The 11351-nt window shown below is 39.8% G+C and overlaps 1 protein-coding gene across 3 annotated transcripts in view; it reads right to left on the bottom strand.

Moving 5' to 3' along the window:
* The window catches only part of TRPM6 (transient receptor potential cation channel, subfamily M, member 6), a 187959-nt gene that overhangs the window by 56038 nt on the left and 120570 nt on the right, over positions 1-11351 (bottom strand). For all 3 annotated transcript variants that reach the window (XM_011968246.1, XM_011968247.1, XM_011968248.1), the window contains exons 19-23: positions 11051-11197; positions 7383-7511; positions 5114-5365; positions 2240-2414; positions 1924-2038 (exon numbers count right to left, since the gene is read on the bottom strand). In XM_011968246.1, the coding sequence (XP_011823636.1) occupies positions 1924-2038; positions 2240-2414; positions 5114-5365; positions 7383-7511; positions 11051-11197 (818 nt within the window). The remainder of the gene's footprint in view (positions 1-1923; positions 2039-2239; positions 2415-5113; positions 5366-7382; positions 7512-11050; positions 11198-11351) is intronic.

The raw sequence follows: 11351 nt of genomic DNA, 5'->3' as shown, positions 1-11351 counted from the left end.
GCACTCCAGCTTGGGTGACAAAAGTGAAACTCCGTCTCAAAAAAAAAAAAAAAAAGAAGAAGAAGAAGAAGAAGTGACAGGAAAGCCAACTCACATGGGGCCATATAAGTCATTGTAGTGACTTAAACTTTTACCCAGAAGTAAAATGGGAGGCATTGAAGAGTTTGGAGCAGAAGAGTAATATCCTCTGATGTCTGCTTTTAAAGGGTCATTTGGACTCCTGTGTTGAGAAAAGAATATAGGGCGTCAAAGACAGAAGCAAAGAGATTATAAATTAGAGACTCTGTGATAACAGTGGGGTAGTGAAAGGTAGTTAAATCAGTTACCTACTTGAAGGTTGAGTTAACAGAAGTTCCTGAGAGTTTAGAGGGAGAGGTTCAAGAGAAATTAAGAATGACTCTACGTACAGAATCATGGTGTGGAGTAGAGGAAAAGTAAGAATGACTACTCAGTTTTTGGTGTAAACAACTGAAAAGTTGGAACATCAACATAAACTCATGTTCTTCCTCGCAGATTTGGGAAAGACTACATTAAATAGTATAAATAAAAGTATGTTGGGAAAGAGGGGAGATGAAGAGTTTGGGTATTTTAAATTTTAGAAATCTATTAAATTTCTAACTGGTGAAGGAAGGGGCCAGTTGGATCTCCATGGTTGGAGTTTAAGAAAGTGAGCTGGGCTGGAGATATAAATTGGGTGTGCTCAGGATATACAGGAAACTGAAAGAGATCACAAAAAGCACAAATAAAGGAAGAGGCAGGTCCGGGCTCAGGGACATTCCAATGTTAAAAGGTTGGGGGGAAGACGATCCAGAACAGAAGATTGAGAAGCAGTGAGAAGTGACAGAGAAGAAAACAGAGGGCCTGGTGCAGTGGCTCACTCCTATAATCCCAGCACTTAGGGAGGCAGAGGCAGGTGGATCACTTGAGGTCAGGAGTTTGAGACCAGCCTGGTCAACATAGTGAAACTCCATCTCTACTAAAAACATAAAAATTAGCCAGGTGTGGTGGCAGGCACCTGTAATCCCAGATACTTGAGAGGCTGAGGCAGGAGAACTGCTTGAACCCAGGAGGCAGAGGTTGTGATGAGCTGGGGTCACACCACTGCACTCCAGCCTGGGCAACAGAGCAAGACTCCATCTCAAAAAGAAAAAAGAAAGAAAGGAAAAGGAAAAGGAAAGGAAAGGAAAAGAAGAAAGGAAGAGAAAGAGAGAAAGAGAAAACAGAGAACAGGGGAAGCTGGGAGCAAGTGAAGAAGGCATATCAAGAACTCCTTCGCCAACCTGCAATTCCATCACTTGCTATCCTTTCATAATTCGAACTTACTACCTAATCACAACTCAAGATCTCCTTGCATTTTGATGTTGTTACATTGTACTTTCCCTCCACAGTCAGTCCTCCATATCTGTGGGTTCTGCATCTGTGGATTCAAACAACCACAGATTAAAAATATTTGGGGAAAAGAAAAGGATGATTGTGTTTGTGCTGAACATGCAGAGACATTTTATCTTTGTCATGATTCCCTCAACAATACAGTATAGCAAATTGTATTTACACTATATTAGGTATCATAGATAATTTAGAGATGTTTTAAAGTATACAGGAGGATGTGCGTAGGTTATATGAAAGACTACACCATTTTCTATAAGGGACTGGAGCATCCATAGAATTTAGTATCCACAGCGGGTCCTGGAACCAGCCCTCCACAGATAACGATGGATGACTGCATTTATTATTTCACCATTTCCCACGCTCTGCATCCTTCTTACCAGTAGTTTTATGCACATATTTCAAAACAATAATAATAAAACATAGAACACACAAAAATCAAAGGTTACATATTCAAAGTACATGTGAATCTACTCAACATATCTGCTCACATTTCTTATTTAAATAAAATAATCATATTTAATTGAAATAACCTACTTGAAGAAAGCAATCAACAGGTTCACCATGATGATATATTGCACGAAGAGGTAGACAGCTTGCAAGAATGGAGTAAGAAAAGAACCAGGAGGGCAGGATGGCTGGCTTGAACAAACTACAAATAAAGAATTTTAAAAGAATGAGAGATAAGATGAATCACAGTCCTGCCACTGTAGACAAACATTTAGCACATTAACTGCACAGAATACCATAAATTCAAACATTTTTAGATTTAGATGATTGTTTTTCAGATTTATTTTACTCTTGTTAACTATGAAGGCACAATTTCAGCATGATGGCAAAATCCCATACACACCATCTATGTCTCCAGCATAGACTTCTCCGTATATCATCCAGTATGGCTCAAATACAATATCTCGAGCTAGGCTCCAAGATGGTGGCTCCTTTGGTGAAAGGATGGCCTTGCGTGCCACTCCAAAGCTCAGCAAGACTATGGCCATGATGATCACAATATAGAACATGTTTGCTGTCTGCAAAAGAGCATAGCACAACCAGAATTTTACCATAGATTTGAAGTTCAAAAGAAACCAAACACCAGCAACCATCACAATTATACCGGCAAATAATAAGATTGTCTAGTCATTGACTAAAACACCCTTGCCCACGAACAGCTAGACTTTCTTTGGCTAAACTCTTTTGTTTTCTCACACAGTATGTATTTCAAGTCAACGTGGTCTATGGAATAACATAAATGTGCTGAGAGGAGAGAATCTGTTCTTCTTTGTTTAAGTGGTAATGAATTGTGAACACTTTTTGATTAGCTAATATCCAATTTTTCCCCCACTTGGACCAGAGGTTAGGAAAATTAAAAAAAAAAAAAATAGGGTATTGTTGAATTCATCCAAAGGTTCCTTATTCCCAGAGTTGTCTTCAGGAATTGATTAGAGTCTAAGAAACTGATCAAGCCAGTTTAATTCCATCTATTAAATGTACATCAACTCAATCCATTAGTTTACTGTAACAGAGAGAGCGTTCACCACAATTCCCATCAGTATTTCAAGAGGTGCTCTACGTCTCTTAGCTTCCCTTCCATTAGGCTGGGGTTGTGAAACCTATTCTAACCAGTGGGCTGTGGTCTGATGGTGACTTGGGCACTTCTTGTCCACAGCAGTTAAAAGACATTAGACTTTCTCCATCCCTCTTACTCCCTGCCATAGACCTCAGGAGCCAAATGTTCACATAGCTATGTCACAAGGCAAAGGGATCTGAGTCACTGCATAGAGGACAGCCCCCATGAGCTCTCACCAAACCTTGCATTAGGCAGAAATACCTTTGTGCTAAGTCACTGAAATAATCTGGTTATCTCGGCATAGCCTGTCTCATAAATACTAATGTCACCAAGACAAGAGAAAACCTTTCTGGTCTAAGAGAAAAATGTCAAATAGGAAAAATCTTTGGAGTTCTGGAGGTTGTCTCTTTTCTGTCTTCTTTGTTTGTTTGTCTTAGCACTACCCTTCATTCTCCAGAACTTGCCCCTTCCCTGCCAGTAAGTATTCTAGGAGGAAAAGCCAAAGCTGATCTTCAGACACTGTACTTATTAAAGGGTAAGTCTTAGGTCCTTGTGAATAGCCAGATGGAAAAAGCCAGCCAGGCTCAGTAGCTCACACCTGTAATCCCAGCACTTTGGGAGGCGGAGGTGAGCGGATCACTTGAGGTCAAGAGTTTGAGACTAGCCTGGTCAACATGGTGAAACTTCATCTCTACTAAAAAATAAAAAATTAACCAGGCATGGTGGCAAGCACCTATAGTCCCTACTATAGGCTACTCGGGAGGCTGAGGCAGGAGAATCGCTTGGACACAGGAGGTGGAGGTTGCAGTGAGCAGAGATCGCACCACTGTACTCCATCCTGGACAACAGAGCAAGACTCCATCTCAGAAAAAAAAATAAAGAAAAAAGAAAAAGTTGACACAACTATACGGCAAGCTCAGATGACAGACTGGAGCTAGGTGGCCCAATTTTGAATCCCGGCTCCCTATATATTCCTTTGAGGAATTTACTTAATCTCCATTTCCTTGTATGTAAATGTGTGTAATAATACTACCTGTCTCCTAAAGTTGTTGCTAAGATGAAATGAGTTCATATACACTAAGTACCTAGAACAGTGTGTGGCCTATAGTAAGCACGATTTAAGAGCGTGATGGTAGGGGACAGTCAGTGAGTGATACAAGAATAAACGGATATTTTAGCAGAAAATATCATTGGTAGTAGCCTCACATGAATCTGGTCCTCAGGAATTACTGTGCTCAGAGACAGATTTGACTCAATCTCATACCATCTGGCCCTAATCAAAAGGGTAAGCTGAGTGTCCCAATCAACTAACTATGCAATATACTATCCAAGGTCGTTTGCTAAATACTAGTTTGTGGTTACATGGAAGGCAGTGGTGACGTGATCTTGTTCGCTGTGCTTCTATAAATAATTCCAAAATGGCCACGCACAATGGCTCATGCCTGTAATCCCAGCACTTCGGGAGGCTGAGGCAGGAGGATCATTTGAGCTCAGGAGTTTGAAACCAGCCTGAGCAACATAGTGAGACCCTGTCTATATAAATAACAAAAAAGAATTAGCTTGGCACGATGGTGTGTGCCTCTGGTCCCAGCTACTCAGGAGGTTGAGGATTTCTTGAGCCTGGGAGGGTGAGGCTGCAGTGACCCGTGATCGCACCACTGCACTCCAGTCTAGGTGACAGAGCAAGACCCTGTCTCAATAATGATGATGATAATAATAATAATTTCAAAAGTTAAACTATTGGATATAAACCATGAAGAACCATTAAAAAGAAGCCAGGCATGGTGGTGGATGCCTATAGTCCCAGCTACTCAGGAGGCTGAGATGGGAGGATCCCTTGAGCCCAGCAGTACAAATCTAGCTGGCACAACATAGCATGTTTACAAAGAACACTAGAACAACAGGGTGACTGTAGTTAATAATTAATTGTACACTTAAAATAACTGAAAGAGTATATGTGAGTTGTTTGTAACACAAAGGATTAACGCTCGAGGTGATGAAAACCCCATTTACCCTGATGTGATTATTATGCATTGTATGCCTGTATCAAAGTATTCCATATACCTCATAAATACATACACCTACTTATGTACCCACAAGAATTCTTTTAAAAACAATTTTAAGAAAGAATACCAGGATATAAAACTAGACTGTACTCACCATTTTTGCAATCATGGTCACATATGGACCTGCATGTTGATTCACAGCAAAGAAGTCCAGGAGCCGTGAGAACCAGAATATGATGTCTATGCAGTAGATCAGTCTTCCCGCTGTGTGAAAAGGAGGGTCACCCCATCGAAGGGCGAAGCCAACTGAAAACAGGCCAATGGCCACAGTTTCTGTTAAGTTCCAGTACTCACTAATCCATACCTTCACCTTTTGAGTAAACTTCCCGGGCTCTGAAGTACAGATCTAAAAGAAGGAAGAAGGAAACTTAAAAAAGGAGGTACAACCAAAGAATCCCGTTAATATGATCTTCTTAAATACACAGACTATTCATTTAAAGAGTAATCTAAACCATGCCAAACCTTAAAACACTCGGGGATTTCAGAGACTTAAGTTATCAGTAATGAATTATTTAAACAATGCTATAAAGATATAATTTAATGCATTCAATAATGCTAGATTGTCACTTGAAACCCCAACTGGAACTAAAAAAAAAATACAAAGCACTTTTTCTAGCTTTCAATAATCCTGAAATAGCATGAGGAAACACCAAGACATTTTGAAACTCAATATTGCAATGGATCTGTATAGCTACGATTTCATTTCAGGAGGCACAGCGGGGTGCAAAGAACACTGGATGGAGCAAGGAATCCTGTAATCCAGTCCGACTACTGCTATTTAGTGAGATTCTACTAAGAATGTGATATTGGGCTGGGTGTGGTGGCATATGCCTGTCATCCCAACACTTTGGGAGGCCGAGGCAGGAGGATCACTTGAGGTCAGGAGTTCGAGACCATCCTGGTCAACATTGTGAAACCCTGTCTCTGCTAAAAATACAAAAATTAGCCTGGTGTGGTGGCAGGCACCTGTAATCCCAGCTACTCCGGAGGCTGAGGCCGGAGAATTGCCTGAACCTGGGAGGCACAGGTTGCAGAGAGCCGAGATCTCACCACTGCACTCCAGCCTGGGTGACAGAGCAAGACTCCATCTCAAAAAAAAAAAAAAAAAAAAAAAAAGAATGTGATATTGGAACTCACTAAGAAAAGAAAATACATATCACCATATCAGACAAACAGAAATGTAAAATAGTACACCTATTTTCCCTGAAGCATTAAAAAAGTGGTACAATTCAGATAACTATCTGTTTCTCTCTTGACTTATTTTCTATAATCTATAAACTCCACATAGGAATTAGCAGGCAACACAGGTATAATTACAAAGAATATAACTATATAATGTTGGTTATATTACCTCTAGGACAAAATAAATATAGGTAAATACACAGACACAGAGACATATATTGACATCTAAAACAGTCTAAGTCATAAATATTTATGATTGCAGTTATAACTTACAGGAATGTTAGTTTTTGGTTTTGGTTTTGTTTTTGTTTAAGACAGAGTCCTGCTCTGTCACCCAGACTGGAGGGCAGTGGCGCGATCTCGGCTCACTGCAACATCCACTTCCTGGATTCAAGCAATTCTCCTGCCTTAGCCTCCCAAGTAGCTGGGATTACAGGAGCGTGCCACCACGCTCGGCTAATTTTTTGTATTTTTAGTAGAGATGGGGTTTCACCATGTTAGCCAAGAGAGTCTTGATCTCCTGACCTCATGATCTGCCTGCCTCAGGTGCTGGGATTACAAGCATGAGCCACCACACCCTGCTCCCCCCCCCCCTTTTTTTTTAGGTAACTCATTACAAACTAGAAATTTTTACAAGTTTTGTTTTTTCGCTTCTTGGATTATCTGCCTCAGAGACATTTCCAGCTTCAATTTTCAAAGTGTTTGGTAGGTGCTTTCAAAAGCTATAAACATATTCCTTACACATTGCACAACTTCAGCCATTTATGCCACTCATTAGATGAAATCGATAATATGAAAGTAATGCAAGGCAATAAAAATCAACCTCACCAAAAAAAAAAAAAAAACAACCCTGGGGGAAATCAAATAGTTGGAGGGTTTAATACAATTCTGTGGCATCATCCATCCTTTAGGATTGGTAAACACACCAAGATATCTGCTTCAAAGATAACTGCTTCCAAAGTGCACCAACCAACAGAAAGCAGCTGACAAGGATAAAGGGCTGGAATCAAGGATTCTCCCCCAAATAAACTTCTTGCAGCATGTAAGTCAAGGTCAGTGTTTCCTGTCTTCCCCCATCCTTGACGTGTCCATTTTCATCACCAGAGCCAAGGAGTCTTTCAGTGGACACCTACAGAAGCCGAGGGCATATGTGGAAGATAAAGGTAGATGGCAGAACTCACCCCCCTGACCGCCTCAATAGCATTGGTGAAGATGTAAATGCTAACAAGCCACTCCTGCGCGCTGGGCTGGGGCTGCATCTCCACCAACACGGTGTAAGTGAACAGCATGAGGAATGCCAAATACGCCATCTGTGAGGAGGACACACATTCCCCAGACGTGAGTGAGAGCAAGCACAAGGCACGCCAAGCAGACACAGATGGAGCAGAAACCCAGGCATGAACTTCAACACGATAACACGAACACATAACTAGGACCACCTTTGGGTTATCGATGACCTAGTATCAAGGAAAGCACAACAATCCATAGTCTTCTAGTCTAGGATTTAGAGGCAGGAATGAAATCACTGTTCTCTGATGCATGGAAGGACACACTGTATTGTTCTGCTGGCTCCTGACTGGCATTTCCAGGACCCTGCACGTCCAACAGGGGTGCTGGCAAGCTAACAGCAAGCCCAGGAGGAATCACAGGCCTTCCCCTCCATCTCAAACACAGAAAGAAAACGTGTGTGAAGCATGCCAGATCCGCAATGGCAATAGATGCTTATTTTCAAATACAACGAACTGTGGCATTTACCACTGCTGGGAGTTCTATTTTATGTTGATTAAAATGCTGTTTAATACAAAAGTTGTGTCCAACTGTGAGCCCTTTTAATTAAGGACTGTTTGTCAATATTTATATCTTCAGCACTCAGCACTCTGCCTGACACATGGTAGACATTCAATAAATGTTTGTCTAATTACTGTGTATATATATGTATGCCTAGATTTCCAAAGTCTTGAAAGAATTAAGACATAGTGATCACACATATAGATACATAGTGATTAATAGCTTTGTAATCTTATCTAATATTCTTATCTTCTTAAGATATATTCCCGGAAGCAGAATATCTGCCCATGCACATTGAAAACTGTGACAAATATTATTAAATTTTCCGACAGAAAGGCTTTACCAGTTTACACTATTATCAACAATGTATGAGACTTCAGTCCTCTAATAACCTCACAGACAACACACAGTGCTCACTGATCAACACTTGCATTTAAAAACCTTGTATCGGCTGGACACGGTGGCTCACGCCTATAATTCCAGCCCTTTGGGAGGCCAAGGTGGGCGGATCACCTGAGGTTAGGACTTTGAGACCGGCCTGGCCAACACGGTGAAACCCCATCTCTATTAAAAATACAAAAAATTAGCTGGGCGTGGTGGTGTGCACCTGAAACCCCAGCCACTCAGGAGGCTGAGGTAAGAGAATCTTTTAAACCCAGATGGCCAAGGTTGCAGTGAGCTGAGATTGCGCCATTGCACTCCGGCCTGGGTGACAGAGAGAGACTCCATCTCAAAAAAAAAAAAAAAAAAAATCAGTTGAGAGAAAAATGTGTGTGTGTGTGTTCATTCTCATAAAAGCATATTATTTTAACCTTGATTCCTATTTCTCATATATTTTTATCTACCTACATGGGTAAGTCTACTTCTAACTTTAGTTCTGCACAGATAACATAGAGAATAGCTTAAACCATTTCTAACTATATAAGAATGGTATTATTGACAATAGGTGGTCTTTTAGGTAGTCATAATGGATAATAGTGCCTATGATTTAAGGAGGTGTAGAAGAGAAGCATGTAAGAAAGTAAAGGTAAATTTCAGTAATTCTATACTTCTCTTGATCTATATCTCAAAGTCTGAGTATTTTTGATGACTCCTTAAGGACATACTTTAAGTTAATTTGTTCTATTAAGCATTTAAGTTTTTTTGTCATTGGTTTCAGCATGGCTAGACAATTGACTCCTTAACTTTTACTCTGAGGTTCAGACCTTAGTCCATTTGTCTGTATATATTTTATTATTTGTATTTTACTATCTCCATACACTGATTCCTTATACTGGACTCATTTACATACATCAATGTTCTCCCCTACATAACTGCAAGCTGCTTGAAGTCAGCATTGATGTTTGGCAATGTCTTCTTCTCACCGCCCCCTCTGCTGCCTAGTATACTATGTCTTAAAGACAGCAGTTAGCTCTCAGTAAAATCAAATTGAATGACCTGAATCTTAGGTTACCCTCAGCCATAACTTTCTTTCTAATATGTATAGTGTACGACTATCTGAATCTGGAAGATTTATAAGCAAAAGACTACAAACAAATTCGATAAGTAGATATTCAGATTGAGAAAGTAGCCCACAATTCCTCTACTTGAGAACAGGTTGGATTCCTAAAGGCTATGTTAAGTCCGTTTACTCATTAGTCCAAAGTGGCATTACACAAAGGCTACAAGCAACCGAAGCACTCACACCTAGGTAAAATTAAGCACTAAACACTCTGGACATTGGCAGTATTGCTTTTGACTCTTTTTGTTTCGTTCCAATTATTAAAAACACCATGGTGAGCAGATCTGGCTGGTTTTGTGCTATTGCTTAGCTTTGTTCCTGTTTCTTAAAGCTCCTGAGCTAGAAATTTCCAAGGGAAGAAACGCCTGAATACGCTTTTCCCAATGGTATGACAATGGTTAAAACTCTCCCAGCACTCCTGTCAGAGTCTTTCGTATATGTTGTTGCATGTTACAAAAATAGCAAAACCTCATTGTTTGAAAGCAGATGTGATTTTTGGAAACAGATAAAAATCATACACAGCTATGTACTTATTCAATAAGTATAGGAAATAAGTGTGTGGTTGGCCAGGTAAATATTTGGAAATACAACACATTTAGATAAATATCCTTTTATAGTCACACTTCAAATGTTTTAGATGTACAAACTCTTGGCCATGAGCTATTTAAGTATAGATAAGCATAAGAAAAATAAATGCTATGGGAGCACATGTTCTCAGGATCTCCTGAGGGCTGTGTCGTGGAAAAAAATATTTAAAAAAAAAAAAAAGAAAACTTATGAAATAAATGTGAAAAGCACTCAACACATCTAAAGCATAGTTCATGCTTTCTCTGTCGCTCTACTATCCATAATAGATTTGGTATTTGTTCACACAGTTCAGCTTCTAAAATATTTCATTTTCTCTATATATTTATAAGCATATACTACTGAACGCAAAAAAAACACTTGCATCATTTTCTATCTATATAACACATTCCTACGAAGAAAATGCTGATTCAATTGCTGATTTTCTAAGAACCCACCCACCTATTGCTTAATTCTACAAACACTGCTGTTAATTTGGTTGTTCTACAGATCTTTGAATGCTCAGTCTCCCTTCAAATGGTAAGGTTTTACCATTTTGTGAATGTGCAACAACATATTTGAGGGACTCTGATAGGAACGCCAAGAGAGTTTTAACCACAGTCACATTGTTAAGAAAAGAATATTCCAGTGTTTCTTTCCATGGAAATTCCTAGCTTAGGAGTTTTTAGAGACAGAAGCAACGTTAACCAGTAGGACAAAGCCAGCTAGATCTTCCCACAATAACAGTGCTAACTCTTAGCACTCAAAGAGAGAAGAAAATGCTTGTTCTCAAACTCCAAAAAGTAGGCGAGCTCCACCCTAACCTCTCCCTGCCTTCCTCCAGTCTTCTTTGCTACCTACTTTGTCATGCCCTCGCTTTTTTTTAACTAGGTTTCTACATTTTTATTGCAAAGTGGCAAATCAGGCATATTATCAATATCATCACTAGCTATCAACCATCATTCATCCGACATATATTGTTGTAATGAGACCAACCGTATAAAACCAAAACTTGACAATTGGAGCACTGTAGAACTCATAGACTTTCCTGGTCCATGGAAGGTGCTGGGGCCCACTTTCCAAACCAAAATGCTGATTTTCATCCAGTTTCTCATCATGGCCCCTTTCCAAATCATACTCTTTCTATAAAATAAACAAATAATCATTTTCTTGTCAGCAGCTTAACTAAAATAGTGACAAGCATGAACATCCAAAAAATATCATAAATAATATATTAGAAATTAATTGGCTGGGCATGGTGGCTCACACCTGTAATCCCAGCACTTCGGGAGGCCAA

The sequence above is a fragment of the Mandrillus leucophaeus genome, unplaced genomic scaffold (genome assembly GCF_000951045.1).
Source record: "Mandrillus leucophaeus isolate KB7577 unplaced genomic scaffold, Mleu.le_1.0 Scaffold833, whole genome shotgun sequence".
Lineage (NCBI taxonomy): Eukaryota > Metazoa > Chordata > Mammalia > Primates > Cercopithecidae > Mandrillus > Mandrillus leucophaeus.
The sequence above is the reverse complement of the archived record's forward strand: the minus strand, read 5'-3'. Positions and strand labels throughout refer to the sequence as shown.